Consider the following 18,788-nt stretch of genomic DNA (forward strand, 5'->3'; position numbering starts at 1 on the left):
AGGGATTGTCTGGAAGTTTGTGGTACTTGTATCATGTTAAGTTGTAAATTCTACCCAAGGTGCAGTAGAAGGTCTCTTCCTGCAAGGCAGATGCATTAAGATGTCCCCTTTAAATGCCATTCTCTGATCCTGTTAGCCTGTGTGCTTCACTGTGTGCCTTGTCCAATGTTAAATACATTCACATGCATTCAAATCCTCATAGAGTAAGTCTCATAGAGTAAGTCTTTTTCCCTGCAATGCCTTCACCTCATCCCCTCGTCCACTATGAATCAATAGCTTTCAGTGAGGAGAGTGTTGACAGCCCTGCCATACGTGGCTGGGCTAAATATCTGGAGCTGATTCACTGTGTAATGTATGGGGTTGTGGAAAAGTCAATGTCGCTCTGTCTCTACAAAAAGACATAACTCACAGGGTGCTTTCAAGAAGGGATTCAGATTCTGTTTCCCATCTTGCTTTTGATTACGGTGCTGTGTTTCAGGTCAAGTGAAAGAGAGAGGTTGGGAGGGAGGCACAGAGAGGAAAGCAGGGCAAATAGAGTTAGAAAGGCGGATTTAGAAAGGTCTTCATACTTCTCGTGGTATTGTTAGGTGCTTAGTGTGTGAGCCGTGAGACTGAGAGGATATCAAGTTATTTCCTCCTTGTAAATGTCAGCAATGTCATAGTCTCTGACTGTTTTGTCGCTGCTAGTAAGTAGTAGTTAGAATATCACTACAAAATAAGGCACTTTCTCTTTGAACGAGTGCTGCTTTCTAAAACATTCTGCATCAGACTTTCTGGGTGATAAATCTGTTGTTCTGTCCTTGAGCAAGGTATTTATCCCTGATAGATCCCAGGTCATGAGGTGTTCTCACTCATACTTGTGTGGTTATAAATGGGAATTGTCTTTCATACATTAAAGATCTTCTTAAGCCATCATCTAAAGCAAAATATACAAAGTGCATTTAAAGCAAGACATACAAAGAAAATCTTAAACCAGACATACAAAGAGCACCCAAAGCCAGGCATACAAAGTGATTATTGTGTAACATACTTAGGAAGCATCTATTAAGCATGCGAGGCCAAAAACAAGTTTGCCATCAAGATGAACAATTCACATTCTTTTAAAAGAGACCCAAATTGTCTACTTAAAAGTTCTCTTTTTGATGGCAATGAGGGAAAGTGGTCAGGAATTCAGTTAAAAAACATGTAATCAAAAGTAAAAATCTTCATTCTCACATGAATGTCGTTATATGCAAGGAGTCCAAAGACACGGTTAACTGGATATGTGTGAGCAGATAGTTGTTGGATAGAATCAGGCCTCAGTAATCATGGAATGTCCCAAAATCAATACAAAGAATTCCATTGATGGAAGAGTTATAACCAACAACAAAAAGCTACGCCCAATTACTTAAATGGCGTGTTTTTAGATTGCATTATTTAGACATAATATAACTTCAGCCCAGTACACAGAAAACATTCCCTGAAAATCTCACCTTTTCCTATTACTTTTTAACCCGAATGCCACGAGGCCTGTCGTAGCATTTCCTTTGCAGGTAGCTCAGTCAGAACACGCCTTCTAAAACAACATGCCACAAAGAATAGCCCCGTGTTCACCAATGTGCAGAGGTTTACCTCACATGTGGAGGGGAGTTCATGAAACAGACTACGCAGGTGCTCGCACATAAACACACACACACACACACAGAGGCTGGACTAGGAGGAGCCTCCATGTTGGTGAACAGACACGCGTCCCCGGTGCAGATGGTGCTGTAATGTTATCTGGCTGTGAAAGTCACACAGGATGTTTCGGACGGCAGAAGGCTTAGCGTAGGTAATGAAACAGTGCTAAATATACCTCTCTATATCCTTCTATCTCCCCCCTCCCTCTCTAACCCTGCCCTTATCCCTCTCTTTTTTGCTCAGTCTATCACTCCCTGTCTCTCTATCAGTCGCTCTCTCTCTCTCTATCAGTCACTCTCTCTCTCTCTCTCTCTCTCCCTCTCTCTATCAGTCTCTCTCTCTCTCTCTCTCTCTCTCTGTCTCTCTATCCCTTTGGGTCATTCCCAGGGATTGTTGTCCTACAGGAGTACAGAGTGGCACCCATAGATTCATCAGTGTCACAGCGCTGCACTACAGACCTGTTCTCTGTTCTCTGTCCTCTGTTCTCTGTTCTCTGTTCTCTGTCCTCTGTTCTCTGTTCTCTGTCCCCTGTTCTCTGTCCCTGTCCCCTGTTCTCTGTCCTCTGTTCTCTGTCCTCTGTTCTCTGTCCCCCATTCTCTATCTCTGTCCCCTGTTCTCTGTTCCCGTTCCCTAAACAGGCAAACACACATGCATTGCACAGAAAGGGAGATTTTTGGTTTTCCCCAGTCTAGGTACAACAAGGTCACTGCTCTCTCTTTTAGTACCTGGTGTGTTTTATCAGAGACAGACAGATCATTTGACCCCATTAGAACAGGTCACAAGACCACATTAGAACAGGTCACAAGACCACATTAGAACAGGTCACTAGACCCCATTAGAACAAGTCACTCGACCCCATTAGAACAAGTCACTGGTACCAATTAGAACAGGTCACTAGACCCCATTAGAACAGGTCACTGGACCCCATTAGAACAGGTCACTAGACCCCATTAGAACAGGTCACTAGACCCTATTAGAACAGGTCACTAGACCCTATTAGAACAGGTCACTAGTCCCCATTAGAACAGGTCACTAGTCCCCATTAGAACAGGTCACTAGTCCCCATTAGAACAGGTCACTAGTCCCCATTAGAACAGGTCACTAGTCCCCATTAGAACAGGTCACTAGTTCCCATTAGAACAGGTCACTAGTCCCCATTAGAACAGGTCACTGGACCCCACTGGAAACAACCAGATAATTTTGTAATGCATTGTTGGTGTGTGTTTGTGAAAGAGGAAATTATAGGTAAAGGAATTTTCTCAACCAAAGGGTCACTTGCTCAACTGGACTGTGTGTTTGTTTGTGTGTGTATGGGTTTCTGTGTGTGTGTTTGTGTGTGTCTGTGTTTGTATCCAAAATGAATATACTCAGAGCCAGTTAATTATACAGTATGTCCACTGTCTGGGATGATGTTTTTAGTGGTAGATCACTATTTTTGTCCTAGTTGATTCTCTTATCAAGGGCAATTACGATTAAAGCCTCAACAAAACCAATTGTTTACTTTGTCTGCTCTAGGATTCAAACCTGTGACCTTTCAGTTACTAGCCCAACCTTCTTGAAAACCCTGTTGCCCACTCAATGCAGAAGCTTGCCTTTTGAAATAAAGTCCAAATATAAAACAAATGAATAGCCCTGGTAAACCTAGTCTGATGGAAGCACCCATTTCTTTTTCTAATTCCCAAATTCATTGGTTTGTCCAATAACATTTTTTGCTGCCTACTTTTTTCTACATGCGGGGTAGGAACAGTGGCCTCTAATAGCACTCATATAGTTTGTTTGTTATCCTGGTGGCTCAAGTATTGATTTGAAAGGTGTTATATTAGCACAGGTGCTAAGCCTTCATACAGCATTCTCTGCCTTCATCACCTCTTCATCATCATTCTCTGCTAGCATCCTGGTCAGGCCAAGCACATCTTCATCACCTCTTCATCATCCTTAAGTTAAGCAGTCCCCAGTGGGACATAGTGACATCATGCAGTCCTCATAACAATGATACATTAAGTTATTGGCTTATTTCTTTACATACAGCTATTGAAAAATAATAACTGCAAATTCGGGTTACCGACTGGTCTGAGAACAGGGGTTTGGTATGCCACGGCAGTCAAGTGAGAGGTCACTCCAAAAAACAAATTCACAGGATTCTTGGCACTATGGTAACTTGTTGAATATTCTTCACAAACCAATGTAGGCTAAACTAAAGTGTCTGGGCTTTCAAGTACGCATTCATTATGCCCTACTTGTAGGAGTGAAGTACGCATTCATTAGCGCCTATTGGTGGATGTGAAGTGTGCCCTTAAAGCCCATGAAAGCCGTGATTCTCTGTTTATTACTGTCAGACAGCTTCACCCTGGGGAGTCAACACTGTAAATATACTCCCACTGGATTGGTTTTTTTCCACCCAGAAACCTCGGAGAGTTCCCTCTCCTCCTCCCGATCTACCACACCATAACACCATTTTGTAATAGCACCACTTGAAAAAAAATCCAGGATTGTTTGTGTTGTTGTTGTTGTTGTTGTTTGTCTGCGTGTGTTTGTTCCGTGCTGGGAGTGCTCGAGAAATCTTCGAAGTCCTAAACACTCCGACTTCATTATCAGTGTGAAGGACACGCAGCCTCCCCATCCCTCCCCCTGCCTCCCCCTCAACATCCCCCAGCTATGCTGACATAATCCCCAGTATGTTCCCTGTGAAGCCATGGTATCAGGCCGGCACACTCCCTGCTGCACGGGCCTTTTCCCACCCTTCCGGGCCAGGCTGGGCAGATATATCCTGATTGAAATCAGCCCTGGGGTTCCTAAAAATAAAAGAATTCAGTTGGTACTTTCTCTTCATGCGTGATCACTGAATTCCCTGCTAGTTTGGAGGCAAGAGGCCCCTTTGGCAATAAAAAGAGAGTAGGCTGTCCAGAATCTGTCTGTAAGGAAATAAGAAGAATGAAAGGAAGAATGAACGAAGGAAGACAGGGAGGAAGGGAACAAATACTTTAAATGCTTTATTGAAATGAATGCTATATTGAAATGAATGCTATATTGAAATGAATGCTATATTGAAATGAACTTATTTGAAATGAATGTTCTATTGAAATGAATGCTATATTGAAATTAATGCTTTATTGAAAGGGATTCGGTATTGAAATGTAATATCCTATATTTAAATGAATGCTCTATTGCAAGAAGATATCTATTAGCTAAAATACGTGTGTTAGTTCAGGGCTCTGGAGTGTTCAGCAACCTGGACTTCTAATAACTCCTGACATTTGAACCAGACACTGTCATTTTGAACAGCATTTCTGTATAGCTGTAGTTTTTGAGGGATACCGTTCAAGGTATTGCTCCTTGTTAAAAAGGTCAGTGTAGATCCATTCAGTACCATGTCAAAAGAAGTACACATGGAGGCAGAGAACATTGGACCAGAGGGAGAAGTTGTTCTCCAGGTTTCAGCTTCCTTATTAGTGATATTAAAAGAACAGAACCCTCTGGGTCCTCAGGACGTGTTGTTCTCCAGGTTTTCAAGGATGCATTGTGTGCTTGTGGGACCACATACCTTTGAGGCAAGTCATGTTTACATTTTATAGTACAATAACAATAAAGCTAGAATGTCTCACAAATCACCAAAAATAGCATATTGATTTAATTAATCCTTTATCTCTATTCCCTTTGTAGGGCTCCACATGTGCAGTATATTGTACACTACAGATGGAAAAGGTAGTCATTTGTTACAAACAATTAACCATGTCATAAGTGGCTGTACACGCTACAAGTGTATTTTCCTTGCTGTTTACTTTGTTTATTTAGTTGTTTCAGGGAATAATAGGGGTTATTCAGGCAACAGATGTCCTCCCATATAGCTGTCCTGAATTCATTTTTATAACACACAATTGAAATGCACATGCGTGTCTGAAATGAAACAAAGGAAGCAACTCCAGAATGCTTGCTTTCCAAATGGCACCCTATTCCGTTTCCAGTGCACTAATTCACTCCAGAGCTCTAGAAGTCATAGGTTACTGTAGTGTTGGTGAAACTAGATTTATACCGCATTTATGAATTACTCCAAGGAGTCACGAATTGATGAGAAAAAGACATTTAATAAGTAAAGCAAGTTTACATCTCAATGACCAGTTAGCCACTGATTCTATAGGACATCTTTCTGTGTGATCCGTATGAATTGATATACTAAATAATGAAGAATAATTTAATGGAAGGTGAATAAACATGGAATTGACCCTTTTCAGTCCCTTCAGTAATAAATGGCTTCCTTTAGTTCCCTGAGATCCTCTATTGCGTAAATAGGCTCAGTACTGTTCCTTCTAATTTGTTCGCCATCTCCCTTCTCTCTGACTCTCTCCATCCCAAAGTCAACCTCTGTCCGCCTCTTTCTATCTCACTCTGTCACTCTGCCCATCTGTACTGTCCGTTCTGACCTTACCACTTACAAAGCCATAGTTAACACCTAACATGGTCTGATCCCAGCCAGCTGCCAACTGGCCCTTAGCAGAGAGCCTGTGTACCATGTTACCATGTCTCCTATGTAGCATACTGCTTTAGGCTCCAGTCTGTTGGAGTCCATTAGATATTCATCAGGTCAATGTGACAACCGCTGACTGACAGTTTGCGGCCTGTGTCTGTAGGTGCATGGGAATTCTCTATTCTCTGTGCAAATTAACTTTGACGTTAACCTTGGCGTGTATCTGTAGCCGACAATCAGGCGGGATCGCTATCAGCCCATAGCCAGCCTGAAGAGCTGATAGTCAGAGCATGGAGAATAGTCAGACCACGGAGAATTGTCAGAGCATGGAGAATTGTCAGAGCACTGAGAATAGTCAGAGCATGGAGAATAGTCAGAGCATGGAGAATAGTCAGAGCATGGAGAATAGTCAGAGCATGGAGAATAGTCAGAGCATGGAGAATAGTCAGAGCATGGAGAATAGTCAGAGCATGGAGAATAGTCAGAGCACAGAGAGATCAACATCTGGATGGGGGGGACACTGGTGTCGGTATGTAATGAGGACTGTTGATGAAGGCAAAAAAGTTACTACAATAACTTGGATTCAAATGGCCGCGTCGCACCATCAGACTGTTAAACTTACTGCACTTCACCTGATCTGCATTATAATTCTGCTCCAGAGTTGACATGTCTAGATCTACAGTACACATCTAGATCTACAGTACACATCTAGATCTACAGTACAGGTCTAGATCTACAATACAGGTCTAGATCTACAGTACAAGTCTAGATCTACAATACAGGTCTAGATCTACAGTACAGGTCTAGATCTACAGTACACATCTAGATCTACAGTACAGGTCTAGATCTACAATACAGGTCTAGATCTACAGTACAGGTCTAGATATACAGTCCATGTCTAGATCTACAGTGCATGAGTAGATCTACAGTACAGGTCTAGATCTACAGTGCATGTGTAGACCTACAGTACAGATCTAGATCAACAGTACATGTCTACATCTACAATACATGTCTACATCTACAGTGCATATGTAGATCTTCAGTACCTGTGTAGATCTTCAGTACCTGTGTAGATCTTCAGTACCTGTGTAGATCTTCAGTACATGTATGTTTGCACATGGGTTGAGATATTAGATTTTTTTAAAATGAACCAGCAGGCATCTGCTTCAACTATCCTGTTGCAGGAAATGCAAATAAATTACTTAAAAATCATACAATGTGATTTTCTGGATTTGTTTCCCGATTCCGTCACTCACAGTTGAAGTGTACCTATGCTAAAAATGACAGACCTCTACATGATTTGTAAGTGGGAAAACCTGCAAAATCGGCAGTGTATCAAATACTTGTTCTCCCCACTGTAACTAAAATACAATACCATCGCCACAGCCTCGCAAGGAATTCTTTCAGTTCACTCTCGTCTGTGTGTTCAGCTTTGTAGATGACGTGGAAATACAAAACACTGCCGCTTATTTACGCAAACTAATCTGGCACATTTTCAGTCACTGAACAAACATATGTATGTTCACCCACACGCATACACACATATATTCCACATGTCTGATCCCTATACATTGTTGAGCTCTTCTGTCTCCCTCTTTCTCCTCTCCTGTCCTCTTCCTGCCTCTTTTCTCCTCCACTTCTCCTGTATCCAGTTTTGCAGAGAGTATGTCAGTAAAGATGTTGAAATTTATGGAGTGTGTCGATGGAGGTGCAGAAGGGGTGGGAGGGCTAGTGATTAGCAAAGCAATGCTAATGGTCTGCCACTAGATACGTGATGATAATGGCATGTTACGGGTGATGAAAGCTGTAGGGCTTGTCAATGGGCTTGTTTTGGTAGTGTGTGTGTGTGTGTGTGTAACCGTGTTTGTGTGCTTGGCTGTACACTTAATGCACTTATAATGATCTTAAGGTGGTTCTGTTGCGTAACAGTAGTTCTGGTCTGGACCTCTCCCTCCACAGTAGTTCTGGTCTGGACCTCTCCCTCCACAGTAGTTCTGGTCTGGACCTCTCCCTCCACAGTAGTTCTGGTCTCCGTCACCCTGTCCATGATAGTTCTGGTCTTGTTTGTTCCATAGAAAGGCCTAACCACATTCTCTCTCTCCCCCCTTTCCCCTCTTCTCCCCCCTTTCGCCTGTCCATACCCGCCCACAGCTCAGAACTGCAGCTATGTTCTCCAGAGCCCAAATGGTACCCTGGAGAGCCCTGGGTACCCGTATGGCTACCCCAACTATGCCAACTGCACCTGGGTGATCCTGGCGGCAGAACACAACCGGATTCAGCTGGTGTTCCAGGGCTTTGCTCTAGAGGAGGACTTCGACCTACTGTCTGTCTACGATGGCCCACCCAGCCCTGGGAACCTACGAACCAGGTAAATACAGGCCAAAAGCACTGATTGGCTAAAAGTTGGATGGGGTGGAGGTTTTACTATTGGCCGTAAACTGATGGCATGTTTGTGTTTTTGTGGGAGTTTGCTGAATATACGTCCCCGTCCACAAATAGCCAATTATACATTTTTCTGATTGAGGCATTGCCGAATTATTAGCATTTATAACTTTGGTTTTCTTCCCATATTGACTGGAATTTTAATGGAATTGCCCTAAATCCTGACCCCAAATGCAATTAACACGATCCTGACCCCCAGTGGAATTAAAACGATCCTGACCCCCCAGTGGAATGACCCAAATCCTGACCCCTAATGTGATGACCACAATCCTGACCCCCGAATGGGGTGACCCCAATCCTGACCCCCGAATGGGATGACCCCAATCCTGAGCCCTTATTGCATCACCCCAGTCGTGACCCCCCCCAATCGGGATTATCCACATAAAGGAGCCACGGGAAGCCCTTGTCTTTCTGGATCCTGCCGATTTAAATGCTGTAATTTAATATTTATGATTAATTATATTAGCTACTTCAGAATTGAATCCCTGTTTTATTGACTTGGTAAGCAGGTGCGTATGCCACAATGATATTGCTTTGGCTGTGTTGTTGCAAGGTGGATCAGTGAGTCAGAATAGGGATTAAAATGTTCGCTCTCATCTTCTGTCTGCGGTACTATCCCATCCAATCGTTTGAATGACCACTTCACTGGGATGGTCTGCTGTCACACTCATCCTTACGGATGAGCACTTCAACTGGGATGGCCTGCTGTCACACTCATCCTTACGGATGAGCACTTCAACTGGGATGGTCTGCTGTCACACTCATCCTTACGGATGAGCACTTCAACTGGGTTAGTGTGGCGCTACCTCAGAGAGTTCCACAAATACGTTGTGTAAGCTTATAGAGAAAGAGAACGGCGTCCTCTGAAGATGTGTGTGCTTCTGACAGAGGCGTTTTGTGGCTGGTGGCAGGCTGACAGACGTTCTGAATGTCTGACTGGCCTTTAAACACATACAGAATGCAGAGCCCTGCTGCATTGTCAGGAAGTGGAAATGGAGAGGAAATATATATATTTTACAGCATTGTTTCTGATGTCTTTTTCGGCTTACTGGTAATATTTCTTTCTTTCGCTTTCTCTTTCTTGCGCTCTTTCTATCCATTTCTTTTTATCCCTGTCTCTGTGTTTCGTTCCAACTAGGCTTGGGGAATGTTTACAACATCACATCAACTTGTCAATAGACTGTGTAAGCATTGTCTATGTTCCCTCTAATATTGTCCACACAGAGGACGCAACTGGCGTAATAACCCAGTACAACTGGCGTAATAACCCAGTATAACTGCCTTAAACTTCTCTTTGACAGAGCCAGATACCTTTCATTTTTATTTTTAATCAACAAAATCTTACCAGAGCCAGCTGCTGTCTAACTGGTTCATATAGTAGAGTCGTAACCATTAGTTGATATGGTTTGAGTGATAAACACTTGGTTGATATGGTGGAGTGATAAGTATTTGGTTCATATGGTGGTGGTATATATTGGTTCATATGGTGGTGGTATATATTGGTTCATATGGTGGTGTGGTATATATTGGTTCATATGGTGGTGGTATATATTGGTTCATATGGTGGTGGTATATATTGGTTCATATGGTGGTGTGGTATATATTGGTTCATATGGTGGTGGTATATATTGGTTCATATGGTGGTGTGGTATATATTGGTTCATATGGTGGTGGTATATATTGGTTCATATGGTGGTGTGGTATATATTGGTTCATATGGTGGTGGTATATATTGGTTCATATGGTGGTGTGATAAATATTGGTTCATGGTGTAGCATGAACGGTAAACAGACATTGCTGATTCTGTGCAGAACTGTACTGATGATGAAATGTCCAGCTCTGGAAATGAAACGGCACCGCAGAACAGAAAATCTGACCCTGGAATATCAGCCCTGTTGTTTATTGTGATTTGTCTCTACACGGTTCCTGTGGTTTACTCAAACAACCGCATGCTGGACGTTGGAGGTGTATTTACTGGGATCTCGACACAGCCCATTCTTCCACCAAGTTTTCATTACATGGCATGCCAAATGTATTGTTGACTTTTAAAAGAAATGTTTTAGATAATGCACACTCACTGGTTGAACAAAACAGACCTATCAAAGGTGTTTGATATACTTGATCATTTCCTTTCATTGAGCCAGGATAAGGCCTGCTTACGGATAAGGAGTGGTAACGGATAAGGCCTAGTAACGAATAAGGCCTGGTAATGCATAAGGCCTGGTAATGCATAAGGCCTAGTAACGGATAAGGCCTGGTAACACATAAGGCCTGGTAACGGATAAGCCCTGGTAACGGATAAGGCCTGGTAACGGATAAGGCCTAGTAACGGATAAGGCCTGGTAACACATAAGGCCTGGAAATGGATAAGGCCTGGTAACGGATAAGGCCTGGTAACGGATAAGGCCTAGTAACAGATGAGGCCTAGTAACGGATAAGGCCTGTGGACCAACGGCTCAAGTTAGTATTTACTGGAGAATACAGACATAATCATATGTAGCCCTGGTGATTTTCTTTTCTACTGCTGGCTACATTTGGACTATGTGTTCCCTCTGCCTCTCACTTTCTCTTTCTGTCTGTAATTCTTCATATTTCTCTTTCATAACCTCACTTCCTCTCTCTCCCCCTACCTTTCTCTCCTTCACCTCTTTCCTTCACCATAATGGACGGTATAGGGAAACAGGAGGAGGGTGAGGGACGGATCCTGTCATTCTGATCTCCCGGAGCTGGGGGCTTTTGCACAGTCAGCTAACTGGCTCTAAATGGGGCTCCTGCGAAAGTGTCGCAGTGTAGTGTGGATCTGCAGTGGAGGATTATTCATTAGGCTGTCACTACCAACAGATATGTGTCACACCCAGATCAGTCAGAGCGGTAGGGGTTGCAGTTCTCTGAGGGGGAGGACACAGTAAAGAGCTGGTTATTTTTTATCCCTGGCTGGCAGGACTGTGTGCTAGCTGGGTGGTACACTGGGCTAGGGCTAACGCTTGAACTGTTAGTTGGAAGGCCCATGTATAACATAGCAAAGGAAAATTAAGTGTTGAGTGAACTTCCTGGTGATGGAGACTATCTAGTGAACTACCTGGTGATGAAGAGACTGTTTAGTGAACTACCTGATTATGAAGCCTGTCTAGTGAACTGCCTGGTGATGAAGAGACTGTTTAGTGAACTACCAGATTATGAAGACTGTCTAGTGAATTACCTGGTGATGAAGACTGTCTAGTGAACTACCTGGTGATGAAAAGACTGTCTAGTGAACTGCCTGGTGATGAAGAGACTGTTTAGTGAACTACCTGATGATGAAGACTGTCTAGTGAACTACCTGGTGATGAAGAATGTCTAGTGAACTACCTGGTGATGAAGAGACTGTCTAGTGAACTACCTGGTGATGAAGAGACTGTTTAGTGAACTACCTGATGATGAAGACTGTCTAGTGAACTACCTGGTGATGAAGAATGTCTAGTGAACTACCTGGTGATGGAGACTGTCTAGTGAACTACCTGGTGGTGAAGCCTGTCTAGTGAACTACCTGGTGATGAAGACTGTCTAGTGAACTACCTGGTGATGAAGACTGTCTAGTGAACTACCTGGTGAAGGGACTGTCTAGTGAACTACCTGGTGATGAAGACTGTCTAGTGAACTACCTGGTGATGAAGAGACTGTCTAGTGAACTACCTGGTGGTGAAGAGACTGTTTAGTGAACTACCAGGTGGTGAAGACTGTCTAGTGAACTACCTGGTGATGAAGAGACTGTCTAGTGAACTACCTGGTGATGGAGACTATCTAGTGAACTACCTGGTGGTGAAGAGACTGTTTAGTGAACTACCAGGTGGTGAAGCCTGTCTAGTGAACTACCTGGTGATGAAGAGACTGTCTAGTGAACTACCTGGTAATGAAGCCTGTCTAGTGAACTACCTGGTGATGAAGCCTGTCTAGTGAACTACCTGGTGATGGAGACTATCTAGTGAACTACCTGGTGGTGAAGAGACTGTTTAGTGAACTACCAGGTGGTGAAGCCTGTCTAGTGAACTACCTGGTGATGAAGAGACTGTCTAGTGAACTACCTGGTGGTGAAGAGACTGTTTAGTGAACTACCTGGTGATGAAGCCTGTCTAGTGAACTACCTGGTAATGAAGCCTGTCTAGTGGACTACCTGGTGAAGGGACTGTCTAGTGAACTACCTGGTGATGAAGACTGTCTAGTGAACTACCTGGTGATAAACACTGTCTAGTGAACTACCTGGTGATAAACACTGTCTAGTGAACTACCTGGTAACGAAAGTACTTTATGTGATGTGCCTGGAGGGGAAGATGATGAATGCAGCTCAGTTGCAGTGGGCAGATTTTTCATGTCCGAGAGCTGTGTTGGGCTGGTGTGAGTTTTCACTCTGTTTTGTAGATAAGACAAGAGTGATTTGAGTAGAGAAAGAGAGATAGCGAAGTAGAGAGAGAATTGGGTGAGATATAAAGCGAGGCGGGGGGGGAGAGGGGAGATGACAATGTCAAGTAGTTATGGGTGTGGAACACAAAGCTCCCGAAGAGGGGTGTGTGTCATGTCGCGGTTGCTCGTCGGGGGTTCGGCCTTCTCTCTTGTGTCTTTCAAAGGAGACATTTTGTAAAGCGAGCCACTCATGTTTATCAGTGTTGTGCTGTGTAGCGCTGCGTGTGGAGAATATATAAGCTGCTGTGTCTGTCTCTCTCTGACTCTCTCTCTCTCTCTCTGTGTCTCTCCGTTTCAATTCAAAGGCTTTGTTGGCATTGGTGACATTTCTTTACATTCGGCAATGCAAGTGGAAAATCAGCAAGGTGTAATGAATCGGTGGAACCACTTGGAGCTGACCTGACAGATCAGGAGCCTTTCATTGAACTAGTTCCTCTCCAGGTTTGAACAAATGCACTAGGACGTGGGTGTTGGGGGTCAGAGGACAAACAGACACAGATAGTTGCCTATTCCATTGCATGTGTATATTTACTGTAAATATGTGTATTAAATGCAAGTCAGTGTTAGATTTCAGGCTGTCATGGACTCTGTAGCCAGGTAGCTGTGTCAGTCTCTTACTCCAGGTAGCTGTGTCAGTCTCTTACTCCAGGTAGCTGTGTCAGTCTCTTACTCCAGGTAGCTGTGTCAGTCTCTTACTCCAGGTAGCTGTGTCAGTCTCTTATTCCAGGTAGCTGTGTCAGTCTCTTATTCCAGGTAGCTGTGTCAGTCTCTTACTCCAGGTAGCTGTGTCAGTCTCTTACTCCAGGTAGCTGTGTCAGTCTCTTACTCATTGTACTTTGGTTAATTACCAGTGCGTCTGAACACCATCTTATTGTATAGACACGTTTGGGTTTATTGTAACATATTTATTCATCAGACACTAAACACACGCACACACACACAGTGTTTGATTTACGATGGTGTGAGTGTTTGTTGTTAATGAGGAGATTGCCACTTATCAGTAATGGCTTTAACAACAGTACATTGTTCTCCAGTGGGTATTGTGACTGACATAGTGATAGCATAGGTCATCGAAACCACTCTATGCTGTTGTAGATCTTTACAATGTACATCTACAGCTCTGTTTGCGACTCTCATGCAAATCTGTTTGGATGTATTCATGAGGATCTGAATAAATCCAAATACATGCAACTTCTTAACTTTATTGACAAAATGTCAGTAATATACCCTTCCTTTTTTATTCCTTTATACTCGAATTCACATTTTCATTTGGTTACTTGCTCTGCAGCATTTTTATAAATTCACTGTCTCACCATCATTTAAATGTATAATACCTTAACAGAGACTGAACGCTTGCGTGTGTGTGCGTGTGCATGTGTGCGTGTGCATGTGTGCGTGTGCATGTGTGCGTGTGCATGTGTGCGTGTGACATTTGTTTTTGGCTCACGCTGTTCCTCCATGGATGTTTTGTTGTGTCACTTTGGTCGGGATTCTCTCTTTATGGGTCCCGCAGGGAATCCAATTAACTCTCTGATTAATTAGAAGCACACCTTGTGACATGCAAATCAAGAGGAAAATCCGCAGCTGTGGAGACAAACACACGCACGGTGTGTATGCATTAAACACTGGGGGACACCTGAGAACGTACACAGACACCTTCGCTGGTAATGGCGATGGTTGATATCGAGCCGACTGCAATGCATCTAAAGGATTGTCTTCATATGTAATTAAACAGCTGTAGAAGATCTGCTTAGCCAGAGCGGCTTGCTGATCTATTTTCCGGCCCATTCCAACACACTGTAGGAATCATACAATTTAAGTGATTGACTCAATAAGAAATAAATAGCATCTAATCGTGGGTTTTCAGTCATTAAAAAGAAGTGTGAAAAACAAAATAACCTGCCCATCGTTAAAGGTTGGTCAAGTCAGATGTATTTTTCAGAGCTACCATCAGGGACATTTAAAGATGCATGCATTAAAGGGAAGGCTCGCTATCTTTGATCCTGGGGCCTTTTTTCAGATTATTTAGCCTAATCCTGGACTGTGGGGACATGATTTAATTTAGTTTTGAGAGTTTACAATGTTTTAAAGGAAGCCTCTCCCAGCTACAATGAAAGTCAACGGGGCAACGGATGTAGCGTGTGAAATGGTGTGATACATTCAGTTTTCCAAAATGGGAAGGCCAGGGTATTCATATAGGTCTCTGTGTGTTCTCCTGATTTAGCCAGATATCCCTGAAAAAGGCCCCATGATAAAAAATAGCAATATTTTCCTTTAAATTACTTTTGTTCCTGGTTCCTAACTCTAATTCCTATAAAACAGACTAACAATAGACAAACAGTGTGAAACAAGAAATAACAAACAAGAGAGAAGCAAAAAGAGATTTGCGATGTGGTGTACAAAACAACTGCCAGGCCAGGGCACGCTGCATCACTAAGGTGTTGTAGACGGTACATGGTCAAAGACGTGTGAATTATATGTATACCGATGAAGACAGAACACATTACATACATTCACCAGAGATGTGCAGAGTGGATGTCCAGTATTAGCATGCTCTATAGGGACGTGGAATAAACACATTAATAACTATGAAGAAATTGTACATGGGATGTCTCTCTGTCCTGTTCCTCAATCACGTGTGCTGTACGAGGTTGCTGGTGTGAATGGAAACGCGTGTTCTGCATGTCCTTGTCACGCTGGTGGCGGTGGATTGCCTGTGTGCGGTTGGACGATGGCGTTCCGGTGCTTTCAGATAACTGATGGAGCATATTGTCTTCACTTAGTCTGAGGCATGGGGTTGCATCTTTATGTCATGCTTATCGAATGTCATTAATCCTCAATTAAGCCAGTGCAATTTGTCCAGTTGACCCCAGATTCTTCTTAATGAAAACATGCTCCTGGTCTCCTACTGCCACACCTGTAAAACATCCATGATGTAAACTACACTATCAGTAATGAACACACCTACACACACCTGTAAACACCTGTACACACCTGTAAATCATCCATGATGTAAACTACACTATCAGTAATGAACACAACTGCACACACCGGTAAAACATCCATGATGTAAACTACACTATCAGTAATGAACACACCTACACACACCTGTACACACCTGTACACTCCTGTAAAACATCCATGATGTAAACTACACTATCAGTAATGAACACACCTGCACACACCTGTACACACCTGTACACACCTGTAAAACATCCATGATGTTAACTACACTATCAGTAATGAACACAGTTACACACACCTACACACAGGTACACACTTACACACAGCTACACACACCTACATGCACATCTACACACCTACATGCACCTACACAAACCTATAGCCAGTCCAGGTCCTCAGAGGTGTTTGTGGTGAGACCAGTCCAGGTCCTCAGAGATGTCTGTGGTGAGACCAGTCCAGGTCCTCAGAGATGTCTGTGGTGAGACCAGTCCAGGCCCTCAGAGATGTCTGTGGTGAGAGCAGTCCAGGTCCTCAGAGAAACTATAAGTGTTGTGGCATCTCTTTAAGGCCATGTGAACCTGGATCCATTCCAGACTCCTCATCTTAATGTCGTCCATGGTCATCTACTCAGTTTTCTTGGAGGGAGAGGTTGTTTTCCTGAACCCACTCACCCAGGAGCCTATGATAATGATGTGGAGTCATGCATTATCATACTGTTTTAGGTGATTAGTATGGGTCTCAGCACACAGCCCTGAGTAAGGTTTAATGATTTGAGGATTAACAAGTTGTTGGTGTTCCTTCTTCATCGCCTGGCCTGTCAGAAGGTCAGGGACCCAGTTCCAATTCCAGGGCCTGCAGCTCCGTGGTGAGCTGGTGGGCCCTTTGGTATTGAACCCGAAGCTGTAGGCTTTAAAATGGCTGCTCTTCCATCCATCATTCCATGTTAAATTGGTCTTACTCTCCAACTCTCTTAGAGTCCTAATTATTTTACAGTTTTCCTCCATTGGTTTGGCTAATTTCTTGAAACAGAAATTACTTTCTCAAAACAACATGGACAAACCTCCAAAACACTTGGCAATTGTTCACAACAGAATTGAATTTCTCATTAATTTCATCAAATTGCAAATGTCTAAGTACATGTCTCAATGTCTCAGTACATCTTTGCAAATGATTAAGTACAGGTAGCCTACATTTAGCACACTTTCCAAGTGAATAGATCTTGTTGATCTAAACTGATTGTTAATTCTCAGTCTAATGGTTGTTCGCTTCAAAACGTGTCAGTATAAGTCATCACATGCACAATAATAGTCAAAAATAGTCAAGAACAGAATACCCTGAATACCATATATGAATCCCTTGGAACATTTGATACATTTATTACAGCAATTGACAGTCAAACTAGAACTTGACTAACGAAAGAGGAGTTTCACAAATCTCAGATGACAAATCAAACAGTATGTTTAGTTACCTGACAGGTGCTGTCCATGACTGTGAATGCTGCCAAACATGCATGTAAAGAGCTTGACCATGCAGGACCAGTACTTCTGAACATGGAGGCACCTGGTCAAGTAAATGAACAAGGGCAACTTCCTGCTCGAGGAAGAGGAGAAGGAGGAGGAGGTGTAAGAGTGCATGGTGGTGGAATAGGGGGAAGAGGCCGAGGAGCACAAAGACACCATGCTGTCCCGGATGAAATTCAGCCACAATTGGATGCATAGGGCAAGAAATATATTTGCCAATTCATTTAGTGTGTGTGTGTGTGATAGGCCTACAGTAATATCTTACCTCAATGGGATGTTATGATACTAAAAATGACATGAAAAACATTGGAGAAAATAAACAATGGAATAGTTTATTTTCTACATTATTGATGATACAGTTTACAGTATTATTCCAGTCACTGCACAGTGATGCATTAGGATTGTGGTAAAGTTACTGTAAGTAAAACAACAATACAATTACATAGGTAACTCATTCTGTAAGGAATACATAAGGTATACATTATGAATGGAGTGTTGTCCTTTGAATTCTATGTCTAGGATTGGACGACAACCTTGCACGGGTGGCAGAGGAAAACCTCTCAATGAACAACAAGAACAAGAAATCTGTAACATGGTGATGGCAAATAATGCCCTCATATTGAGACAGATCCGCGCTGCAATCCTACATGTCAACTCTATAAGCATCTCCACAATAGACCGGATATTGAAGAAGCATCAGATGACAATGAAGCAAATATACAGGGTACCATTTGAGAGGAACTCTGATAGAGTGAAAGAGCTGCGGTACCAGTATGTACATGTAAGTCAGATCCTGGTTGTCCATCATTATAACCTTTTTACAATTAAGCAGTGGTTCCCAAACTTTTTTGGCTTCAGTACCCACTTTACCTGATTTGTGTATCCAGGTAATCCAGGTATGAAAGTATTTCATTTATCTGACTTCAACACTTCGCCTAAAAACTGCAGCTTACTGTATGATGCAATTATCATTATAATCCTTATTTTGAAGAATATAACATACAATAAAAAAAAGGGGTCAAAGAGCTGTAATTAGTGCCTCCCATGTAGATCTATCTAATACTGTGGGTTTTACTGTAACATTTCAGTAAGTCTAGTCATTGATGATTGCCCCTCCCCTTTCTGTCAAATACCCCCTGTGGTACCTCTGCATAGGGTACATGTACCCCAGGGTTGGAACCACTGGAGTGGTGGCCAGTAGTATGTTGAACTTGTGGAGAACATAGAACATTCCTATGTAATTGTCTGTAACTGTAGTGTATGACTCTTCTGAATGACTGATTTGATGTTTTCTTTTTTTACGC

The 18,788-nt window shown here is 42.8% G+C and overlaps 1 protein-coding gene across 1 annotated transcript in view; it reads left to right on the plus strand.

The window, feature by feature from the left end:
- The window catches only part of csmd2 (CUB and Sushi multiple domains 2), a 331,743-nt gene that overhangs the window by 19,650 nt on the left and 293,305 nt on the right, over positions 1 to 18,788 (plus strand). Inside the window, exon 2 of the mRNA XM_029122791.2 lies at positions 8,273 to 8,489. Within this exon, the coding sequence (XP_028978624.1) occupies positions 8,273 to 8,489 (217 nt within the window). The remainder of the gene's footprint in view (positions 1 to 8,272; positions 8,490 to 18,788) is intronic.

This window comes from Esox lucius, chromosome 10, assembly GCF_011004845.1.
Source record: "Esox lucius isolate fEsoLuc1 chromosome 10, fEsoLuc1.pri, whole genome shotgun sequence".
Classification (NCBI taxonomy): Eukaryota; Metazoa; Chordata; class Actinopteri; order Esociformes; family Esocidae; genus Esox; species Esox lucius.